The sequence below is a fragment of the Globicephala melas genome, chromosome 4 (genome assembly GCF_963455315.2).
Source record: "Globicephala melas chromosome 4, mGloMel1.2, whole genome shotgun sequence".
NCBI classification, from domain to species: domain Eukaryota; kingdom Metazoa; phylum Chordata; class Mammalia; order Artiodactyla; family Delphinidae; genus Globicephala; species Globicephala melas.
Window position 1 is genome coordinate 130200850 of NC_083317.1, and position 25085 is coordinate 130225934.

At 54.6% G+C, this 25085-nt stretch overlaps 1 protein-coding gene across 2 annotated transcripts in view; it reads left to right on the forward strand.

The window, feature by feature from the left end:
* Positions 1-25085, forward strand: part of KY (kyphoscoliosis peptidase) — a 49549-nt gene that overhangs the window by 18701 nt on the left and 5763 nt on the right. For both annotated transcript variants that reach the window (XM_030873534.2, XM_060298588.1), the window contains 6 exons: positions 1363-1425; positions 4616-4698; positions 8776-8884; positions 12469-12586; positions 20735-20923; positions 22233-22423. In XM_030873534.2, the coding sequence (XP_030729394.1) occupies positions 1363-1425; positions 4616-4698; positions 8776-8884; positions 12469-12586; positions 20735-20923; positions 22233-22423 (753 nt within the window). The remainder of the gene's footprint in view (positions 1-1362; positions 1426-4615; positions 4699-8775; positions 8885-12468; positions 12587-20734; positions 20924-22232; positions 22424-25085) is intronic.

The window sequence follows — 25085 nt, forward strand, 5'->3', positions numbered from 1 at the left end:
GTGAAATAGCTGCCAGTCACCCAGTTAGGAAGCGGATCAGAACCCAGGTCCTAATGAAGCCTGTACCCTTCACCACCGCACCCGGCTGCCTTCTGTGCTGTGCGCACAGGCCCAGACCCACGCCCACGATGTCTCCTCTGCTCCCTTCTTGGTCCTCTCCCTGCATCTGTCCATCCTGTGGGTAAACAGGGGCCTGGGGAAATGCCGGCCAAGGAACGGAGGTTGCAGGACAGCCAAGGCTGAGGTTCATGAAGTGAACCTTCATGTCTGCTCGTGGCGGGGGCCGAGGCAGCTCCTCTAAGGCTGCCTGGTCCTGCAGCCCTCAGCAGCCAGGGCCTCGGGAGGGCAGGCAGGTGTAGAGAGGTCAGGCCCTGGGAGTTGACTGGCTGGGTTCAGATCCCAGCTGTGTGACCTCAGGCAAGTGGCTCAACCTCTCTTTTGGACTCAATTTCCTCATGTATAAAAGGAGGAAAATAATTCAACATCCCTCATAGGATTGTCATGAGCTAAAATGAGATCGTCAATAATGCACAAGCCAGGTGTAGTAAGTACACAAAAAATCTGGCTACTCTTTTGAACCCCCATCACTCTACCAAAGAATGTAGGTGGAAACAAAATGTGGCCGTAAGAAAGACAAGGTCCACTGTTTCTCAGAGTGGCCTATGTACATTTGCAACCTTCTGTACATTTGAAGGCCTACAGTGGCCTTCAAGGGCAGAGAAAAACTTGCCTTGGCTTCCCCACCTCTGGCTCCTTCTGGTTCCAACAGGGACCCACATCTTCCTGACCTGGCTTCAGATCAGCAGGAAATTCTCTCCTGTTGCCTGTGGAGTCTAATAACAATTGCTGACCATTCTGCCTTAACAGTCCTGGATTTATAGGATTTGGTTGTCCTTGAACCTTCCCGAGGAATAATTCCCCTCTCCCCCCTTTCATGAGCTGCCCATGGTCAGTTCTTGTCCCGGGGTCATCTGGTAGTGAATTCACTGGTGCTCTCAGGATCCCCATCTGTGGTCCGAGATGGCAGGAGCGTCCAGAGGAGGGAGGAACACGGAGCTCCAGGCAGGCCCACTGAATAATCGCAAGGCTTGATGCCCAAGCAAATTCTCCCTCTGCTCACAGACTGCACTTCTCTTTCTTGTCATCCCGTCCCTGGCTGTCAGTCCTCCCTACTCCTCAGCAGGAAGCCTGGGGCAATCCCAGCAGCAATTCCATGGTGGGTGGGGATGGGACCAAGAAGGCTGTGAGCGGGAGAGTGAAGAGGAGACATCAGAAACAAGGACACCCACACAGAGAATCGTCTGTGCTTGCATTTCTATTTCTTCTGAACTGTCTCTACTTCTGACCTTTGGGATATTGTAGGTTTACAAGGTGATAAAAATGGAAACACAAGAGCCCGGCAGCCTGGAGGGAAAGACGCCCACGGTAAGTTGTGGTACCTTCTTTGGAGCCATTCTCTGAGACGGTAAGTTGGTTTAGCCTCATGAGCCAATCTGTGCTCAATTGGAAATGGCTCCCTGGAGCACTGTGCTGGGAGTCTGGGGCCACTTCTGGGCTCAGGGGACAGGAGTATCATGATTGATTGGCAGCGTCTGCCATGGACACAGGTAGAGAAGTAAAAAGCTCACACACTAGATGTGATCCCAGAGTTAAAGCATAAACTCCACCAATAACAAGGCAGCCCATTATGGGAAACATTAAAAACAGAATTCAGAATTGTATTAACTTTAAATGGAATGCCAAGCATCCGTAAGGAGGGAGGCAGGAGAATAAGCAGAGTGGGGCAGAGGAAGAAATCCCGAATAGGTAATAGACGGCCTGGGTTCAAATCCTGCTTTTGGCGCTCACTCACCTTCCCTGGGCCTCAGTTTCCCCCTCAGCTCAGACCAGATGGCATCTAAGGTTTAGTACAGTTTGGTACTTCTTCCCATTGTTTTGCTTTAAAATTAGAATAACTTAGTTAATGCCACTGGTGTTTAAAATGTATTTATGCAAAATCATATTCAAATATTATATAATCTGCTCAGAAAGTAAATTTAATGAGGCATAAATCATTGTGGATATTCTTAATGTTCAGATATTGTAGAATGGAACCAAGAAAGGGTAAAACTTTCTTAATAATAGGGTTTTTCAGTCCCATTTTAGAAACAGCATCCTTCTTTGAAATGGGGGTGGGGAGACCTCATTTGCAGAGCTGACGCTTGTTAAATGTGTAAGTCCACTTCATATCCACTTAGGTCACTGTGACGGCCCTTGTCAGGGGATGGCAGGAACCAGAGTCCGTGGGGGGAAGAGGGCACCAAGAAGGGGGGAAGCTTGGCAGGACCTCCTGCTGTGTCCCCCCTCCCTTCTGAGGGTCTGGCTGGACAAGGGCCGCATGGTAGACCACCCGAGATAGGCCCTGAAGTGATCTGAGTGATGGGAGGCGAGAAATCCCAGCTCTGGCACCAGACAGTCACTGAGCCGCTATGGCGCTGGGCTTCTAGGGAGCTCCAGGGTAAGACTGTACAGGACAGAAGGCTGGGGGCAGGGGACGTCCAGGGAGTCTTGGTGCTTATTAGAGGAGCAGAAAATGAAGAAAGAAAATGCTAGGTTGCTGGGCGAGGCCACAGCCTCACCATAGAGTTTGCACAGCCTGCCTGCCCACCACGCACCCTGTCCCCTCTTAGGAGAGGAACAGCCTCGGATCCTGGATGTGTCAGAGGTCACAGAGACCAGCACCTCGCCCTGCCCCACACCCTCCTCCCCCCCCGCACCCCCCCCACGAGGACTCCTGCAGGGCGTCAGCAGGGACTGAGGGAGCAGGGAGAGGGGGCCAAATCCAGTCTGAGCCTGAGAAGGACGAAGGCCTGGGTCCTAACAGGAAGGGACCCACAGCGGTGCAGAAGTGCAGAAGGACCCGTGTGGCCTGCTCCTGACGGCTGAACTTGACTGGAGGCTGGGAGCTCCTCTGTGGCCAGACGTTGACCAGCTCCCTGACCAGCTGGCACTGCCTGACATGCAATGCTGGCCCAGGGAGGGTCGTGGAGCAGCTCCAGCCAGCGCTGGTGGCGTCCCCACCCTCTCACCACACCTCTCAAGTCTATAGCACCAAGGAAACCACTGTACGCATCTCGGTGGGAATGGCGACACTCTCCAACATCCTGTCCCCCGCAGTTCCACAGTCTGACTTACAGCCCTGGTTCTGGCTATGCAGCCTCTACACTTGCTGCTCTGGTCTTCCTGTAGCTCACGCAGTTACTTGAAGACATTTAATAAATTACTTTTCTTTTTAAACTGAAAGAAAAAAGGACTCTCACAGTCCACGAGGGTTGTGTGGGTACATGCAGGCGCAGCCCCACACCGGGCACAGCGGCTTCGCACCCCTGCTCTGCGCTTGCCTGCAGAGGACCCTCACCCTGCACCCTCCCAGGGAGAAGAGTGCTGCTGACCTTACCACGTGGTCCACCGTCTCTTTCACTCTCCCAGGTGCCCCATAGATTGCGCCGGAGGCTGGGCTGCTGGCTTTAGCACTGCCCAGTGAGGGGGAGGTCACCGGGCTAGATCCCAGGCCTTGTGCAGCCCCACCAGGCACTTTCCCATGTTACTCTGCTCTTCCCAGGCTTGCTGGCATGTCCTGGGGTCCCACCAGCACCCCTGACTCACCCAGCACCCAGAGGTTCCTGACATAGCAGGCTGAGAGTTGATTCACTGGAGTCAGGGGATCAGTGCCCCTTTGGCCCCATCCGCCTCTCACCCCCACCCTGTCCTCCTATCCAGCTTGCCTGATTTTGGTCAGCCTGGCTCAGAGGGCCTTGAATAAGAAAGACCCAGCCAGAGCCCAGGCTCTTCTCTGGGCTGGGACAGGAGTTTGCTGCCCATCCATCCATGGGTTGGTCTGACCACTGGTCAGTCAACCCTGCAGCAGCTGCCTGGGGCTGTCCTGTGTCCTGGCTTCCTCTGAGAAAGGCTGTGCGTAGAAGAGTGATTCTGAGGCCCAGCTTCCCTCAGGGCCCCCCCACACTGTACTTTGGGCACCTGTTGCCAGAACTCTTAACTTTCTTGGGGTGCAAGCGGTCAGTCTCCAGATGACCATGGGCAAGGGAAGAAGCCTGTCTGGGTGCCAAACGCACCTCACCCTACAGAGATCCAGGTGGCCCAGGACCATCTTGCCCTCTCCCACACCCGGGTGCCCTTCAGACCACCCTGGGCACCGTGGCCAGGACATCAGTGGCAAGCAGCGCTGCCTGGGTGCTTCCCACGGAGCATTCATTCCTGGCAAAGCTAGCAGGGAATCTGCAGGAAACTGTGGGGTGGGGAGGAGGGATTCTGTCATCAGTCCGTCTGGGGCTGCTGAATTCACTGAGGTGCAATCCATCACTTCTTTCACTGCTGGCTTCTGGGGTCTGCTTACTATCCCTGTGGGTCTCCCAGAGGACTAGAGGAGTTGCCATGGTTCCCAAACCAGTTGGACCGAGGAGCGCTTCTAAGAGATCTAGCTCTTGAGAGCAGTGTTTCAGTCCGGGAATCATGTTGAAGGTCAGGCCGTCACAGCTCCTCAAAAAGACAGGGAGCCCTGGGCCAGGCAGTCCCGTTGGCCGGTCTCAGACCCTGACCAACCTCCTTGTGTTTCCAGCCTACCCCTGGGATCGCTCCAGCCTGAAATCCATGCCCCTGGACCTGCGGCAGTTTGAGAAACTGGACACCTATGCCTCACAGGTAGGAGAGCTGGGCCCTCTGCCTGCGATGGTCACCCCCACAAGGCGGCTTGGAGTTTCCCAAACCAGAGCGGCAAAGGCTCTCCCCAGACCCCTCCTGAGTGTATCCTGAGTCCCTTGGGTGGATAGTACGGAGCGCCTTTCCACAGTATGTGGGAGGGGGACAGAAGGGCCCCGGACAGAGGCCATTTCACCCTCCCACCCCACCCACGGTCCTGATGCTTTCACCCCAGGCTACACACCCCGCGCCGCCCTGTTGGCAGGCGCCTCCGGCCAGCCCTGTCCTGTCCTCCCCTGCCCACTGGGGCACTGCTGCTGCTGAGCCCTGCCAGCCCCAGCCCATGAAGGAAGGGACGTGAGGATGGGGGGAGGACCACAGACGCAGATGGCCAGCACCCACATGACCACGGCAGTCCTCACCCCTGAACACGTGGGCGGCTGAGCTCCCACACCTCTGGGCCTGGGCACATCTGGGGCAGGTGTGGGGAGGGGCAGCTACAAGAGCTGATGCCCGAGGGACCCACTGGGGTCCTGGGAGCCAGGCAGGAGCCATACCACACAGAGTCTGATTGGAGCAGCTAAGGAGCTGGACCCGTCGCTAAGGTCAGGGTGAGCAATCCTAGGCCGATAAGCCGGGAGATCGTCTACAGTCCTAGAAAAACCACCCTGGGGTTGGCACATAGTGGATACTCAGGAAGCTTGTTTGCTGAACTGACGAGTGACGATAGGAGCTCGGATCAGAGAGTCTGATTCAAGGCAGGGGCATCAGTAGGGGGTGTCCAGCTGTCCTGGCAGGAGGAGGCATCCCTGGATGAAGCGGGGACACTGAGAACGGAGAGGAGCTGGAAGCAGAGGGGAAGGACCCCTCCCCAGTGTGTGTGCAGTGAGGTAAAGGTGGGGCAGGGCTTGCCCAGTCACCGCGCTGAGCGGTGGAGGGCAGGCAGGGTAGCTTCTCGGCGCACGGAGTGAGGGAGCTGGAGCACGTGTCGGGGGTGATGGTTTGTGTGGGGTGCAGTGGGCTCTAGCGCCTGTGGAGGTGACCCCTGGGCAGCTGGATAGCCGAGCCCGGAGCTGTATCTAGCCTGGAGAGGTCTGGCCGGAAACCCTGCTTTGGGAGCCGTCAGATTCAGCTAAGAGCTAAAGCCATAGGGAGGGTGCCATCTTGGGGAAGGCAGGGCCAGGAGCCACCTGAGGCCGGGCGAGACCAGGAAGGGTCAGTGTTCTAGAAGGTGCGGTCATGGTTCACTCTGGCCAGGCGAGGCTAGACAGGCTCCCTTCCACTGCTCAGCACTGAGGCCCTTCGTACTTCCAGGGGGGCAGCTCAGAGGAGGTTGAAGGCCTCGGCCAGGCTCGGGCAGGCTGAAGGGCAAATGGGGGTTGAAGGGGGAGGGAGTGGAGGGAAGACCCCACAGGAGCCTGGCAAGGAAGGGAGACTAGATGTGGGCAGTCCTGAGAGGGAGACTGGGGGGCGTTTTGAAGAGACACGGCAGACAGGAGAGGCTGGGGCCGCCAGGCCCGGGAGGAGGAGGTGAGGACGCAGCGGAGCGAGGGCAGCGCCTGAGGAAGGAAGGGCAGCTTTGCCAAGGCAGGCGGCTTGGCCCCGAGGCCAGCAGAGAGCCCAGCGGAGGAGGAGGGCTCGTTGGTAAGGAAGTCTTGCCTGGGCCTTGTTGAGTCTGAGGCCTGGTCATCTGCGAGAGTGAGGGAAGGGAAGGGGGGCGTCCAGAGTCTGTGCAAGGTGGGATATGTTGTCATGGCTGCCAAAAGGGATGGACAGGCTGCTGGACAGCCTCAGAGAGCAGTGAGTGGGGACCAAAGGGCCAGAAACCATAGAACCGAAGCTGGGGATTAAGTCAGGAGTCAGCCGGGCTGTAATGCAGGCCTGTGATGTGTGCTTCTAGGCCCTGGGAGAGGGACAAAGACAGGACTGTGGTGTTGGAGCAGCTGGGCAAGGGGACACGCAGAGGGGCCTGGCGGTCTTCCTGTGTTCAGAGGGTGGGTCCTGGAGCTCCCGTGTGAGCGGCGGAACCTCCTAGGTCAGGAGGACCTAGGGTGGGAGCTGACGGAGGCGCGGGCAACCATTGCAGAGGTAAGCGCACAGGTGCCCCTACTTCTCTAGAAAGAGTGAGCATGGCCAGGGCTGCCTTTCCAGCAACCCCAGCCCTGTTTTCTCCTGAGGATCCATGCAGAAAACCTAACTTGCTCTTTTTTTATATATTATGGTAAAACATATGCCATATAATTTGCCATTGGAATCGTTTTTAAGTGTACAATTCAGTGACATCAATTACATTCCCAGTGTTGTACAACCGTCACCACTGTCTACTTCCAAAATCACCCCAAGCAGAAACTTTGTACCCGTTAAGCAATAACTCCCCATTCTCCCTCCTCCCAGCCCCTGGTAACCTCTAATTTATTTACTGTCTCTATGAATTTGTCTAGTCTAGGTATTTCATATAAGTAAGAATCATACACTGTGTCTTTTGTGTCTGACTTGTTTCACTTAGCACTGTGTTTTCAAGGTTCATCCATGTTGTAACATGTCTGAGAACTTCATTACTTTTAATGGATGAGTAATATTTCATTGCATGGATATACCACATTTTGTTTATCCATTCATCTGTGATGGGCACTTGCATTGTTTCTACCTTTTGGCTATTGTGAATATTGCCCCATGAACATTGGTGAACAGGTATCTGAGTATCTGTCTGCAATTCTTTTTGTATATATACCTAGGAGTGGAATTGCTGGGTCATATGGTAATTCCATGTTGAAATTTTTGAGGAACTGACAAATTGTTTCCCACAGCAGCTGCACCGTTGTTACATTCCCACCAGCAATGTACAAGGGTTCTAATTTCTTCAAATTTTTGCCAATTTTTTTATGATTGCCTTTTTTTTTTACTATAGTCATCCTAGTGGGTATGGAGTAGTATTTCATTGTGGTTTTGATTTGCATTTCCCTAGTGACTAATGACATTGAGCATCTTTTCATGTGTCTATTCGCCATTTATATATTTTTGGAGAAATGTATATTCAAGCCCATTTTAAAATTAGGTTGTCATTTTGTTGTTGAATTATACGGGTTCTTTATATATTCTGGATATTAAATCCTTATCAGGTATATGATTTGCAAATATTTTCTTCCATTCTATAAATTATCTTTTCACTTTCTTAATATTGTCCTTTGATGCACAGAAGATTTTTATTGTTATGAAGCCAAATTAATCTATTTTTTCTTTTATATCCTGAGCTTTTGGTATCATATCAAAGAATCCATTGCCAAATCCAAGGTCACCGCGATTTACCCCTGTGTTTTCTTCTAAGAGTTTTACGGTTTAAGTTCTTATATTTAGGTCATTGATTATTTTTGAGTTAATTTTTATATATGGTATGATGTAGGGGTCCAACTTCCTTCTTTTGCATATGGATATCCAGTTGTCAGGTACCATCTATTAAAGAGACTATTCTTTCCCCATTGAATGGACCTGGCACCCTGGTCAAAAGTCAATTAGCCATAGACGTATGAGTTTATTTCTAGACTCAGTTCTGTTTCATTAGTCTATATAACCCTTATGTCGATATCACACTGTTGTGATTACTGTAACTTTAAGTAAGTTTGAAATCCAGAAATCTGTGTCCTCCAACTTTGTTCATCTTTTTTCAAAATGGTTTTGGCTATTCCAGGCCCCTTAGAATTCCATATGAATTTGAGGACTGGTTTTTTCGTTTTTGCAAAAAAGGCTGTTGGACTTTTATAGGGATTGTGCTAAATCTGTCGATTGCTTTGGGTAGTGTTGACCATGACTAGGGGCTGCTACAGCGCCCGGATGGCCACTTAACTGGCCCCAGGAGCTGCTGCAGAGAGATGTGATGGCTCTAGAGCCAGTGGTTCAGCTGGTCAGCACTTCCCACTGCGTCCAGACCGCATCAAGGTTGCCCTAAGCCCAGCCTTTGAGCCTCTGGGCCTCTCCTCCTTCTCTGCCCAGAGGAAGGGCAGTGCTGGCTGCAGGTGGCAAGGCACCGGGCTCCTCACAGCCCTTGTCTGGGCCCTGACGTAGCACACTCCTTCCACTTCCCAGGTGACAGTCAAGAGCGGCCTGGACGCGCTGGTGAGCGACCTGCTCCAGGAGGCCCACAGTGACCTGGAGAGGGTCCGCGCCATCTGGATCTGGATCTGCCACCACATAGGTAGGCCTGCCGGTAGGGCCACTAGCTCTGGGACCCTGTTCCCAGAGGAACATCTCTGGGCTTGACTCCATCACCCATGTGTGTGGAGGAAGAGGGAAGGTGGAGGAGAGGGGCTCTCAGATGGCTGGGTTCAATAACCAAGGTTAACTCACTGTGTGCTAGCAGTCTCCATGAAGGGTGCATGGGCAAGGATCCCACGTGGCCCTCTGCCCATAGCCAGAGCTGAGGCCCCTCACCCAGCGGCAGCCTTCCCTCAGTCCTGCCTTCCTGGGTGACCTGCTCCACAGAGATGAGAACCCAGGGCAGAAGGTCATCTCCAAGAAGGAAGAGGCTGGGGGTGAGCCATAGCTATTTGAAAAGTTGCTGTAACACCAGAGGTTTCTCAAAACACCCGGGAGTGGTGGGTGAGTGGGCACCCCTCTCCCGGCTGCCTGCTCCCACAGTGGGGGCCTCAGCTTTTGCTCTCAGCCCAGTCTCCAAGTTCTCAGAGCCACCCCAGGGGACCTGGGCCTGCGCAGCTGCCCACAGCTCTGCATGGGACACCCTTGAGAGTCTGACCAGCTCAAGCCAATCCCACAGGCGGTTGCTAAGGGGAAGCTGGATGCTGCACCCTGCAGTCCATGGAGGAGCTGGCTGGTGGGATGGACTTCTAGTGACTTCCCTGTGACATAGAGACCAGCAGGGCTTCCCTGACCTGCTGCCACTGGGCTTTCTCTTTGTCCTCCCAGAGCAGCAGTTAGGGATGCAGCTTAGAGGATGAACTCACCTGACACAGGTAGGGCATCTGCCATAGGACCTGAGGAGCCACTCCTCCAACTCCAGCCCTGGCACTCAGCCTGGGCTTTAAGGGGGCAGGATGGGAAACAGGACATCTGTCAGGACTTTGCTGCACCGCCCACACACACCCACACCCACACACACACATGCACACACACACACACATCCACACACACGCACACACACAAACCCCACACATGCACATCCCAAACACACGCACACACACGCACACCCACACACACGCACACCCACGCGCACACACCACACACAAAACACCCCACCCCACATGCACACATGCACGCACACACACACACATACATCCCCCCACACACCCCACCCCCACACACATGCACGCACACAAACCCCACACATGCATACTCCAAACACGCGTGCACACACACACCACACACACCCCTGCACACCCGCACATGCACACACACAGACAAACCACCCCACCCCACACACACACATGCACACACACACACACATACAACCCCACACACACCACACACACACATCCCCACACACACCACACACAAACACACACCACACACATGCACCACACACACCACACACACTCACACACAGCCCACCCCACCCCCAACATGCACGCACACAAACACACACACACACACACCCAAAACACCCACACCGCCCCACAACCACACACACACAAACGTGCACACATACACCCCACACACATGCACACACACACAAACACACACAAACCACCCCACCCCACACGCACACAAACCACCCCACCCCACACGCACACATGCACGCACACACACACACACACACCCCACACACAGCCCACCCCACTCCACAGATGCACACGCACAACACACACACACCAAAAACACACACACACCCACAACTACACACACACCCCACACACACACAAACCACCCCACCCCACATGCACACATGCACGCACACACACACACACCCCACACACACACAGCCCACCTCACCCCACAGATGCACACGCACAAACACACATACACCAAAAACACACACGACCACACACACACACAAGCATACACACACAAACCACCCCACCCCACACGCACACACACACACCAAAAGCATGCACACCCACCCACAACCACACACACACACACACCACACACATATGCACACACACAAACCACCCCACCCCACACGCACACACCCAAAACACGCACACCCACCCACAACACTCCCACACACACACCCCACACACAAGCACACACACCCCACCCCACCCCCTACACACACACACACACACACACCCTACGCACACACGCAAACCCACACACAGCCCACCCCACCCCACAGATGCACACGCACACACACACACCAAAAACATGCACACCCACCCACAACCACCCCACACACACACACACCCCACATGCACACACCAAATACACGCACCCACACACATACACACACGCACGCACCCCACCCCACCCCACACACACCCACACACAGCCCACCCCACCCCACAGACGCACGTGCACAAACACACACACACACCAAAAACACACACATCCACCCACAAACACCAAACACACACGCGCACACACACACACAAACCACCCCACTCCACACGCACACACCAAAAACACGCACACCCACCCACAGCCCCCCCACACACGCACACACCCCACCTCACCCCGCACACACATGCACACACACACACCACACATGCACTCGCACAAACACACACACATCAAAAACACGCACACCCACACACACACATACACAGACCCACACACACACACACACACACACACCCCACACACACATCCCCACACACACCACACACACAACCCAACCCACCCCCACACACGCGCACACACACACACACCGCAATCACACACACACCCACACAGGCATACACACACCCCACACATGCACACATGGACACACACCCGCACACACCCCACCCACGCCACACACACATGTGCACACACGCACACACATGTACACACACGTGCACACACACGCACAACCCACCCCAGCACGCACACACACGCACAACCCACCCCAGCACGCACACACACGCACAACCCACCCCAGCACACACACACACGCACACACACACCACACACACACGCACACACACAGCCCACACACACACCACACCACCAGCCCCACACACACATGCACACAGACACGTGCGCATGCACACACACACACACACACATACACATACCACCACCACACACACACACACCACCCCCCAGCCCCCCCCAACACACACACACCTCCTTTGTGCCCTCAAAGGCCACAGGCTCAGGTCCTCCCCCATGCCTTAAGCTCTACTGTTACTGAAGTGACAGTCTGTCTTCTCTGTTTGGGACAAGTTTTAATAGTAGCTCAGTTCGCCCCCTGCAGGTCAGTGTGAGGCTTTGGCCTCGGGGGCTGCCGCAGGGATGGGTGAGCTGCCTCACTGGCCCCGCCTGCAGAGCTGTGTTGTGGTGGGGACACGCAGGCAAACCCCAGCCCAGTGCTGTCTTTGTCCCTCCCCTCCCAGCCACTCCTACGAGGCCTAAGGAGCCAGTGACCCCTCAGCCAATGCCTTGCTCTTCCTGCCCTCACCCACACAGAGGGGACATTTGCCAGATAGCACCTGGACTGGGGCCCTGTTCCCTTCAGTCCATAGCGGTTTCTCCCCGGCCTGAGGGAGGCCAGCCCAAGTGATGCTGGAAGTACAGTGGAGGGCAGGGGCAGCGCCACAGATTGTGGACCCCCTCTCCTCTGCACCAGCCGGGTCGTCTCCAGGGACCTGGTTCCTCACGGCCTCCTCCTCTGCCCTCCAGAGTATGACATCGAGGCCGCCCAGGAGAAGGACCGCCAGGCCTTCAAACCCACCACCATCCTGCAGACCCAGAAGACCAACTGTGATGGCTACGCTGGGCTCTTTGAGAGAATGTGCAGGTACAGAGGTATCCCGGGCTGACCACCCTGACCCACCCCCTGCCAAGTGCCCTGCGCCTTCACCCACGTGCCAGGCCTGAAACCCGAGTTTGCAAACTCTGCTCTGAATCCAAGTGAGTCCTGAAAAGGTCAATTTCTCCCTTTTTAACACCAGCGTAATTGACTTTGTACCATCTGTCGGGCTTCTGGATACATTAACATAATGGCAGATGAATGCACAGAGATAATTTGGTTATAAAAGGTCCTTTTTCCACCTTCTCCCATCTCTGTGCAGCTGAAGGTTAGAAGAATGGCAGATCTGGGAACGCAAGGACAGTGACTGCGGGCGCCAAGAGGACTGTGAAAGGCTGTCCTCAGGGCTGGCACAGGGGCCCTCTTGGGGCAAACAAAAGCTCCACCCTCGAAAAGATTTGTCAGTTGGAAAAGCTGAATAACTAGGAAGCAGCTTGTCTCTTGGAGCCTTTGGGCTCCATTTCCATTGCTCCGGGAGCGAGCACCTGGCCAGGTTGCCCAGGTGGGTGAGAGCAGGCGAGTGGCTGCTCTCATTTGTGTTTGGAGACCTCACTGCGGGTTCTAGGTGACCTGGAGACAGACTCAAGGCTGGGGGAGCCCCGCCGACCTGCACAGCTTCCTGTGCCTGCTCTCTGAGGTCTGCCATGTTCCCCGGGAAGCAGTCAGCCATCCCTGGGGACCACTGAAAAGCCCATCCCCAGGGGTGTAGACAGACTGTGCCCACTGCCCCTGCAGCCCTCTGGGAGCCGGGGTTCTCAGGCACCCAGACATCAGCCAGCCAGGACTGCAGGGGGCAATTCATCAAACCAAGAGTAGCAACAGACACTTAAGAGTCCACGGGCGGGCGGGCGTGGTGTGTAGGTGCTGTACAGCGGCCACAGGATGTCCTTCTCCTGGGGGACACGCATCCCACTCCCTGCCTGACCCCCAGTGGTCCAGCCTCCCGCACCCAGCAAGCGCAGACATGCTTCTCCACCCCTCCTGCTCACCGTTTGCTCTTAGAGGGGCCCACGGCGGGTCAGGGTGCAGAGGTGCAACCCATCTCCCAACCCCCACATTCCCACCCCACCCTAGACCCAGGCACCCCACATGCCTTTGGGCCTCTCCAGAAACCAGGGTCCTCACCGGCCCCCTGCCCAGGCTCCGAGGCCCTGGGTTCCTGAACCAGACTAAAGGCTTACGCTGCCCCATGATGTCCTCCCAACTGCAGCCTCATCTCCCTCCTGGCCTTGCCGCCTCCGCCGCTCCCCCCACTTCCAGCTCCTCAGGCCCTTTCTGCTCTCCTCTCCCTAATGCTCTTTGGGCCCCGCTGCAGGATGGCCCCCCTCCCCCTCCCGGGGTGCCGTCAGCACACCTGTACACCAGCTCAGGTCTTGCTTAGGCTTTTCTTTAACTCACTTCTGTAAATTAAAATAAAACTTAACTATAGATTTATAAAGTGCATAGAAGCAAAAAGAAGAAAATTAAGTTACCCGAATCCTACCACTTAGAGATGACACTTGACATTTTGTCATATTCCTTTCTGGACTTTGTTCTATCATGTAGGCTTTGCCTGTGCTCATTTCTTCTTATAGGTCTTATAGGTCTTCTGTGTCTTCATATGTCTCCCCGGACCCTTTCTGCTGTCCCTGTGAATATACATCTCAGAATCCTACACATAGTAGGTCCTCAATGACAGGAAATGACAGGATATTCCTAGCAGACTTGTATGAAATGGACCTTCTTCTCTTTTTAAATAATGGAATAGCCCTCCCTCTGTGTTCAGCTCTATTTGTGCCTAGCACCTTTCAGCATTTTCATCTCAATTTGCAAATTTGAAAACACTCAGGGTTTTAAGTCATAGAACATATCCTTCTTTATCCAGTAGAAGCCTTCTTAGCATGGTATGGAAGGAGTATCAGATTTATAGCAGAAAGACTTCCAGGCCTCAGTTAGTTTACCAGTCCTTGATTTCCAGTCCTTAATGTACCACTTATTAGTTTTGTTCCTTTTGGAAGGCACTAAGCCTCTGGGAGCCTCAGTTTTCTTATCTGTACACTGCGGACTTTATTGCCTACTGGCAGGACTGCAGGACTAAATGAGAACATGCAGTTTGTAGTTTGCTAACCTGACTTGGGGCTTGTTGTTTTTTTTAATCCTCCCTGTCTTCCCACAGTACTGGAGTATCTTTGCTCTGTAGAACTTTCCTACAGACCCACATAGACTCACATAGGCTCAGAAAATTGACATTGGCCTTGAGTGGAACTGTCAGCTCTTTTGGCCTGGTCCAGATGCTTAACAACGTCTGTATTCTGGCCTGAAGCTGATCATTAAAACACATCCCAACGTTTTGCATCATTTAAAGCTAGGTTCCAACCTGGCAGTTACCATGTGAAATACTCTCTGCATTGCCTGGGACATTTAACAATAGCTCACAGTTCGCTGAATTCCTTTAACTTTGGCTTTAAAGTTCGGTAACCTTGTCCATGCATCCTTCCTAAGTCCCCTTACCTTTAAAATAACTGCTGAAGGTTTGGTAAATTCATTACCGGACTCCTTAATAACTGAAGACGTGTAATCCACACTTGCTGGTTTACCCCTGCTTAGTTGTCAAGGTGGCCTCTTAGCAAGAGTTGTATCCACACGGCTGTCATTACTTCTGCCAGTCCATTTCACCTCCCTGCAGTGGCCTCATTAAAGACTGATATAATAAAGTAATTTGGTGGGGAATTCAGATATTTTTGCAATGTCATTCATTTCTTCATCGTCTTTCCCAAGTAACCAATATACCTTTTTTGTTAGCACTGTTGCTTGTAACTGCTGGACCAGTTTCTTTCTGACCTTCTCTCGTCCAGCATTGATGTCTCTCCTTTTGCCTCAGTTCCCCGACAGCCTTCGTGAATTTTGCTTCATTTCCTTGCAAGGGTCAAGCTTAATTCCCCAGAATTCTGCCGCTAAGTCAGCCTCCAGTGCAATGTCTCCCCGTTATCACCGCGCTGGCACCACCAGCTAGCAGATTTTCCGGGGACTTCTGATAAGGCCGGGAGCTTATTGCCAGTTTGAGACTTTGGTGGTGAGGAGGCTCGTTGTCACCAATCAGATGTCGGTGCGTTTTCCATGCATCCTTCAGCTGTCACAGTGGCGTGCTGCTGCGTGCCCCAGACCATCCCAGAACATCACATGGTTCCAAAGGCCCAGAAGCCTGGATACATTAAATAACCTTAAATGATCCTCACCATATACGGCCTCTGAAAGGGGCATCTAAACTCTCCCATCCTTATAGACACACCAAAGGAGAGTGCTCACGAAGATGAAGTACATCACTATAGCAAACCAGCCTTTAATTTCACTCTGTATACCACCCAGAAGTTTATAGATTAAAACAAATCTCGGTGTACAAAAGGGCTGGTGCAATTACAGAGCCTACTGAACTGTGCATCAGGAAAAACGAGTCCTGGCGCTGCTTTGGCCCCTGGACTGCTGAGTGTCCCCAGGCAAGTCAGCCTCCCTCTCTGAACTGCCAACTCCTCACTTGTCAGAGAGGAGCCACTGAAGTCAACCTCAAAAGGCTCTAAACAGGGCTTTGGAGTGAAAATTATTACCATGATTACAGTTACTGACCTTGCTGTAAGGGTGGTGGTATAAGAAAAGGGTAAGGGGACCGACCATATAGCAGAAATATGAAGACACTGTCAAATTTACAAGAAATCAACTACATAAATTGTGAAACATAAATCATGGTTATTCATGTGTATAGAAATCACAATTTTTTTGCCAGTTTAGAATTTACCTTTTTTTGGATTTATATAATATACCTTTTTTAGTTTTTATTGAAAAACATTGATTTGAAATGTTGGGTTAGTTTCAGGTGTACAGCAAAGTGATTCAGTTATACATACATATATATATCCTTTTACATTCTCTTCCATTATTGGTTATTTCAAGATATTGAGTATAGTTCCCTGTGCTATACAGTAGGACCTTGTTGGTTATCTGTTTTATATATAGTAGAGTGTATATTTTAATCCCAAACTCCCAATTTATCCCTCCCCCACCTTCCCTTTGGTAACCATAAATTTGTTTTCTACGACCTTCTTGAGGACCATTTCAGAAACAGCAAGGCCCTAAAAATTCTAATTCACACATTTGCCCAGTTAAACTGGCCCTTGGGCTTAACATTAACGAAACCATGTTTCCTAATTTTACTATTAGAAATCACAATGTTTTCATCAAGATGGGAAAAAAGAGCATGGCTCACTGCCTCTCCTATAGCCTTCCCACCCTCCCTGTTTTTTTCTGTGTGGCTCAGACATCCTGGGAGAAGTGGTCCGAGGTGAGGAGGCCCACTATGGTCAGGGGCTGATATGTGCAGGGTACACCGCCCACCCCAGGCCGCTTAGCCACCCTGCTGCCGAGGCCCGGATCGTCTCTGTTTAAAATGAGTCACAGTCTGGATCCATCGCCTCCTCAGTAAAACCACTGGTGTTGGGATTTTCAAAACTGTCAAAAGTAAAAACCAAGATTCTGCACCCCGAGGTTATTAGATACGTCTCCCTGGCTGATATCTGGGGCTCTAAGATGGCTGGTTGGGGTTCTTTGAGAGGCGGAAACGTTTCTCGTCCTCCGCTTATTCAGTGCTCTCCCCGAGCTTTCCAGCACATTCCTGCTCCTTTGGGTTCCCTGAAAGGGCCGTGCTTATCACTAGCATTTTCGTGACGGTTCACATATCTGCCCCCTTCCGACTATGAGCACATCTAGGGTGGCCAGTGACCTTTATGTTTAGAATATTACAACTTATTATGTTATGCTATTTATTACATTTTGAAATGATATATGTGATATTATCCCCTGGTGCCTGCGCCTGGTACAGTGCTTTGCAGTGTATACCGTTGGTGATCTTTTGATGACCTGAGATGGTGGTGGGTCATCTGTCTAGCAACCAGCAGCTAGAATTACTAGGTCCACACCCTCGCATGAGAGTTATGGATTATTAACAATAATGCTTTACATTATGACTTCTTTGTCCAATTCATCTAGCACATGGCTGCCAGGTAATAAAACGTCCTCATGTCATAGTCAAGCATGGCAGAAGCTTACAGCTGAGGGGGTTTTTTCATCTTTACTCTGCCCTAGGCATTCCCCACGGCCCTCCCAGCTTCTCCTCAGCCTGTCAGAAGAGAATCAACCCCTAGAGATCATTTAATGCCAACCTTCTGTGTTGCCCACAGTGAGCCTGGCAAGGTCACACTGGGGTGAGCCCCACCCTCCCGGCTCAGCCAAGTCACCGCCGCCTCCAGCCCGCCCCCGCCCCCAGCCCTCTGGGAGGACAGCTGGCCACTCGCTTCTCCCCCCTCAGGCCCTTTCCAGGCTTGGGGCGGGGTGTTCACTCTTATTCCCCTAGTTGGTGCTCAACTCTGACCTCCACTTCACACCCGTGGTGGGAGGATACCTCTGCCCGGGGACACGGCTTCTCCCAGGAGGACACTCCGGCAGAGCTCGAGTCAGCCATCTATCTGCCCACATCAGCCCCAGCCCCATCTTTCTCACAGCATCTGGAGGCCGCAAGGGCGCTCAGCACCTCTCCTTCCCCCCCTTGACTTCGCTCAGAGCTGAGCAGCCACCCTCCCAAGGCCCGCAGCTCCCCTCCCTTCCTGCAAAGCAGCCCCTTGTGTAAACGCTGGTGTCCCAGTACTCCACACTCCTCCACGTCATCCTAGAAATTCATATGCACCGACGTTCTGGGCAAGAAAGGAAAATAACTCACTAAAAGTGTCGTTTTCAAGTAGTATTTATGGATTCTTTTCCAATTCGAAAAGTAACGCATAATCGTTATTGAAAATTTTAAAATTAAAGAGAAGCTTAAAGAAGAAAATTAAAATCACCCATAATCCCATCACTAAGAGACCAGATGACTTTTGGACTGTCTCTCTCACTCTGCCCTCCCCCATCTCTTGTTTTCCATGCGTGCGCGCACGCACGCGTGCACACACACACACACACACCCCTTGTGCTGATGGCAGGGGTTTATAGGCTCTTGTCAGTTAACAGCGTGTCAGGAACATCTCCTACCTCGTTAAATGTTTTTCACAACATTCCTTCTCCTCGTCCACTCTCTGAGTATAGGGAGACCTACCTCCTATGGAAGGCGCCCCCATGCCTCCCACGTACCTCAGTCCCAGCCCTCTGGCCTGGCATGGGACCCTTGCCTCTCCCCTCTGCTGGCTGTTTCTTCTAAGACTATAAACTCACTCAGATCACACAGGCTGAGAACCCCCTGGGCCTCATCCCATTGCAGCTAAGTGAGGAGGGGGCTCTCCAGGCATGCTGCTGCACTTCCCTCCCCTGGGGTCCTGGGCCCACCCCTCCCAGGCCTCGAGCCTCTGGGCGGCCCTTCTGCTCCAGGGAGTCCGTGTTGGCTTTTACCAGCAGAATCCTGACATCCACGGGAATCTGGTTTCTCTCGTTCTCTGCTCCCGCCCCCCAAGGGGTCCCGAAATCCTCCCCACGGGCCCGGCTGGTCTGTTCCCATGGGATTTCTTAGGCAGCCTGGGAGGCCTGGACGTCCTTTTGGCAGGCAGAAGGGTGGGGGGCTGCAAAACTTCCCAGCCCATAAGGAGCCTCAGCAGAGCAGGCTTGCCCCCCGGCAGGAGAGGGGAGCTCAGGCCGCGTGGGCACGTGAGCGGCCCCCATGGCAAGGTGGAATCTGGTAATTTGCAGGCTCCATATTTTGCCTCACTAGGTCTTTCAACAAATGATATGTAAATAGAGATAAGTCGTATTTAATCCAATATTCTACTAATTGTTAATTAAATGGTCGTTTTTATACGGAAAATTTCCCCATTCCTATCCTGTGTGCATGGCCATTTCACCCCATTAGCCTGAGGCTCCATGGCCTCTTGTTCAGAGCAACTGAGACTGCAGACCTGCTCCCGGAGGGACCCCAGCTGCCCGAGGCCGCTTCCCTGATTCAGGCCGGGCCTACACCCGGAGCACAGCCCCGGTTCGTGCAAGGGGAGGGCAGAGTCAGCGGGCAGCTCGTGCTGAGCCCCATCCGATGGGCCATCACGAACATCCTGGATATCACGGGTTTGGGCGTTGATTACACCAACCTTCCACAGTGAAAGGAAAGTGTCCTGAAGAAGGAGCACCTTGTTCTAGCTCACACAGAGGCCCCAGAAGGGCTGGCACTAGGGGTCCCCTGCACCAGAAGAGCTGCCATGTGGGGGCAGGGCTGCTGAAGGAGAGGACCAGCTGGCCATGGCAAGACTCTCGGGGTGCTTGCCGTGGCCGTGCGGTGCTGCCCACATCCCAGGTCTGGGCCTCAGTGTTCCAGCTGCAAGTGCCCAGATTAGAGCTTGCCATTTGGTCCCCAGAGGTGACCAGCGCCCATCGCCCCACCGTCCAGGCCAGCTTGGTTGTGAGCAGTGAGGGAACACACTGTCAAGGGGGTCTTGATAAAAGCTCGAGCTGACCGCTCAGCATTTCCACTCCCGAAGTAACAGCTACAGGGGACTCTGAAACCGTGGCCAGGGCGATCAGTCGGCAAATGGCCTTAATGCACCGTGGTGGCCCTGGCAGTGGGCCAGTCCTCCCCAGGTCAAGATGGGGACCCCAGCTGGCCTGCCCCAGGGGTCCCCGCACAGGTGTCCGCGGGCAGGACGTGGCGGTGGAGGTGAGCTCAGCTTTCTCCCTAACCCTCGCGTGCAGCACCCTGCCTGACGCCCCACCCGTGGCACCTCAACCCAACTCCGCAGCCACGTGAATCGAGTCGAGAGCATTGGCATGCCCCTGGTTTCCGTGTCCGCCAAGCGCCCCTCACCATTGCACCACTGTCCTCCTGCGGCTGCCGGCGGAGCCCTCAGGCAGGCTCTGGGGAGAGACATTCCCAAGTGCTCTGTAGAGGCTGGAGGGGGAGCAGACAGCGGGGACCGCAGCCAGGCTGTGCCAGAGGGACCAGCCAGCCCTGTGTCCCCCTGTCCTCCGGCTCTGCAGACAAAACTCTGTGTGTGTGTGACTGGGCGAGAGTCAGGGAAGAGGAGAGGCCCGGAGGGACTTCCGGACAGCAAATGCACCTAAGGCTTGGGGCCACAGACAGACAGACTTGTGCTGGACGCAGCCCCAGCAGGAGCCGCCTCTCAGAGCCCTGTCCCGCCCCAGGATCGCTGGCGTGCAGTGCATGACGGTGCCTGGCTACTCCAAGGGCTTTGGCTACCAGCCGGGGCAGAGCTTCTCCGGGGAGTTTGACCACGCCTGGAACGCCGTGTTCCTGGAGGGGAGATGGCACCTGGTGGACAGCACCTGGGGCAGCGGCCTGGTGGATTCTACCACCTCCAAATTCACCTTCCTGTAAGTATCTCGGTTCTGCGGGGTGCCTGGTGGGTGGAGATGGAGGAGGCAGCAGGTGGAGAAGGCTGGATGGAAGGGGAAGGAGGGCTGGGGGGCCTCCTCCGTGTGCTGCTGGCCGCTCCCACCCTTCCTCTGGTGGAGGGAGTGAGCTAGCTCCAGGCCAAGATAAGGGCCCAGGCCTTCCTGTCACTTCACTCTCCACTGTCTAAATCCCCCCTCTGTCTCCCCAGCGCTCCCTCCACCCAAGTAACAAAAGCACAGTGTTTGCCCACAGGCCAAGTGCAAGGCAAGGCCGGGCTGAGAAGCTTCTCTAAGTGTCTGTAGGTTCCCCTCAGGCCTTTGGCCACTGACCGTGTTACAGTTGCCAGAGTTGTCTCCTACTGCTTCTCGCAGACACCGGGCTTCCTCCTCCTGCTCTCTGGGCTGAATGCAGCTGAATCCCACCTCTGAGAAGGGGGGTCTGGTGTGCGGGACGGGGTGCTGGGGTGTGCAGGTTCCCGGTGGCCACAGCGGGGGCTGGAGCGCACCTGTCTGCTGAGGCTCCAGCCTTAAGCTAAGGCCCTGACATTCGTGCTGGATCTTGATGGCCGTCAGCAGCTCAGATGCCTTTTCATCCAGAGAAATGAGAGCACGGCCCCATTTGTGCAGCTAAAATCCTGGTGGTCCTGCACGCGGGGCCGCTACAAGTGCGTGCACGGAGCCCGTACATGCAGGACGTGTTCACTCACACCCCTGCTTTGCTGCCTCAGCTCTGGGCGCTGCTCACTGAAGGCTCGCCCATGTCGGATGAGTCCCCCGTTCTTCTCCTGATCTGCATCACTGACCAGAGAGCCGTGTCTAGGCAGCCCCAGGGACCACATCAGGGCCTCCCACCTGCACAGCTACTCCCATCAGGTCACCATGTGGACGGAGCCGGTGCACCAGGCTTTCCCTCCCTGCCCTCCCTCCACTCCACTGGCACCTGGTCTGCGGGTCACGGCTTTGCTCCCTTCAAATCTCTTTGGCTTTGAGAGCAGGGGCAGCCCATTCCCCGCCTGGTCACAGCCCCTCCTGGGTGGTGGCCTTCTCTTAAAAGGGGCCTCAGATCCTGTCTCACCTCCTATTCATGGAAGCGGCCACTGAGGGGGCATCTGCAGCGCCCACGTTAGGGTCGGAAATGGTGCCTCTTCCCACTGGGTAGTGGCTTGGACCCCCCCAGGATACGTTAGCCCAAAGAAGGCCCCAAAGTCCCCCTGTGGGACCCCCTGCGCCTCTGCACAGCTGGGGCCTGCTCCCCCCACATGACTACTGACCTGCTTTCCTCCTCCAGCTACAATGAATTCTACTTCCTCACCCACCCTGCACTGTTCATCGAGGACCATTTCCCGGACAACAAGAACTGGCAGCTGCTCAAGCCTCCTCAATCTCTGAGGCAGTTTGAGAATAACATGTATCACAAGAGTGAGTTCTACAACAAGGGGATGCTGAGCGCCCACCCGCAGACCTCTGTCATCAAAACAGGTAACCCGGGCCCGTGGGGCTGCCCTGCCAGGGCCCAGCTCACTGGACGCTGTATATGGGGGCTGTGCAGGGGAGACAGAGGCAGCCCGGGCCGTCAGGCCATCAGGGCATGACGCAGCCTCAGGTCACATTTGCGGGGACAGAAGCCCCTCCCACCAGCATAAACCAAGACAGGGATGCGTAGGGGGTCCGAGGTTTCCCTGGCCTGAGGGCCGCGTTCTCAGCCTGGGGTCGGGGCACCAGGGCTGGTGGGCCCGAGCTGGGGGAGTCTCTCTCAGCTCACACAGCAGGGAAAGGACTGCCTCAGACCTGGCTACACCTGCCTCCCAGCTCAGGTGCCCGACAGATGCTCCTAAACTCCTGGCAGAGAACGTGTGTTGACCCGGCTGAGCCAGGGTCTGTGTGTCAGTGGCTTAAGCAGCTAGTGGGCAAGCGGCGGGCATGTCCCAGGACAGAGCGCTGGGGGCTGTAGTAGGGAGGTAGCCACCGAGCTGGGTGCTGGGAGCTGGAGGAGAGCAAGCATCACGGGACATGGAAGGACGTGCTCCAGGAAGGACACAGCAAGGCCTCCAAGGTCTGAGCTCAAGCACCCCAGACGACGGCCGGGCTCCAGGGGAGCTGCCTGGCCTCTCAGAGCTCCCCTCGCCGCCTGGATGCCGGCCGGCTCTGCCCGCTGCCCTGTTTCCTTCCCTCCTAAAGGCAGGACCAGCCTCTTCAGCCGACTTCCCCAGGGCTGGGCGTGCAGGACCCCCGGCCGAGCTGTCCCCAAGGCTGGCCTGGAGTGACCTTTGTTCCCCACCTCCCCTCAGGGGCCACGGGCAGCCAGCTGTGTGTGTTTGGGAACTACAAAGCCTATGGGGGGGCTGGGCCCAGGGGTGCCCGAGCCACAGTCAGGGCTCAGCCCAGCAGGATCAGTGCACCCCCACACTTCCTCCAAGGACTGCCTACGGGCCCCATCTCTGCCCCCAGGGCCCTGTGTGCTCCCAGGAGAGAAGGCCTGAGCTCACCTGGTATGAGCACAGCGGGCTCTGTGGGAGGGTCTTCGGGGGACCCCCACCCCACACTCAGGAATATAGGGGCACCCACATGAGTCCCAGCTGACTTGTCCCTTCTACCTCACAACAGTCTCCTTAACTAGGCTGCTGAGCTTGGGAATACTTTTTCTAACACTACAAATACCTGGCAGCTCCCGCTGCTAAGACAACGTCGTGAAGCTGCCGTCTCAGGAGTGCGGCTCCTACACGTATGTCAGATGGGGCCCTGCTCCAGCTGTCATGGGCCACGGGGCCACAGGGAGGAATGGGCCAGGTCACACCAGCGTCAAAACAGTGCCCCCAAGGACTTTGCCTTTTCAAGAGACAGAGAAATGTAAACACTGGGTTTCTTAATATATAGTAAACCTAAAATGTGATTGCATATTCATGAAGCATATTTATAGAACATTTCTTTGCTGGAGCTAGTTTTCTTAAGATTGGGGATGGGAAGAAAGCTGAGAGGAAAACTGAGGTGGGCAAAAGGCAGGGAGGAGAGAGTGAGAGGAGGCAAAGGAGGGGTGAGAGGAAGAGGTGGTCACAGGCTCCAGCTTGGTCCCCAGGTGTCTCCAATCCTTGATTTCAAGTCTTCCCAGCCAGTCAACTTACCTTTGCCAAGAACGCCCTGGGCCAGGCGCCCCGGCCAGGCCTGGGACATGGCAGGAAAGGAGGCAGGTGGACCCTTCCCTGTGGCACCCTCAGGGAGGACAGACGGACGTTACCCATAACCAATTCATTAGTACAGTGCTAAGTTCCCTGGAGGAGATGCAGAGCCAGGAGAGAGGCTTCCAGGCAGCTCAGCCTCACCCCAGGACATCAGGAAAGCTTTCTTTGCAGTCAGAACGTTACACTGAGGTCTTATCCAGGTTTGGGGGACAACGGTATGGGGAAGAGCATGTGTGAGGGCCCTGGGACGTGAAGGGGTGTCCCCCGGGAGGATGTGAGGGAATACCGTGCGGGCCCGAAGACGGTCCTGACTCAGGCAAGGCAGGAGGGGACAGGCCTCTGGTTTGATGGTGAAGTGAGCCCCAGAGTGACCGAGTGGATATTTTCAGGAGCCCTCGGGCTGCCATGTGGAGATGCTGGGAGTACTCCATGCATCAAAGGTGAATTGCACGGGGACCACACAACCAACTGTGGTGCAGGATGGAGCAGGACAGGGTCCATGAGCAGCTGAGGGCTGAGACAGCTTCTCCCCTCTGAGCTGGCTTTAGATTAGGAAGTGAGGGGAGAGAAGGGATTCAACCGAGAGAGGTTGATAACAAGTTTGCTGTTCTTGGTCACTTTCCTTTGGAGGTCACCAGGTCCCATGGTGGCTGGTGGCAGTGGAGAAAGAGTGTAGACAAAGAACATAGCACATAAGCACAAAGAATGCCACAATTAGTGTATGGGAAAGGGAAGGGATCAGGTGGTGGTCAGAGGGTGGAGAGAGGGCCAGGCTGGAGAAGGTGGTGGATGCAAGGCGAGGAGAGGACTTCCAGGAGGGCATGGCCAGTGGCGCAGCTCATCATCTTGGAGAATGGGAACGGAGGCCAGACTTCAGAGAGCTGACTGGGTGGAGGGGGACTGCCGTGGGCAGGTGTTTGGGAGAGTAAGGTAGGTGAGGAGTTGGCAGTACCTGGGAAGGCAGG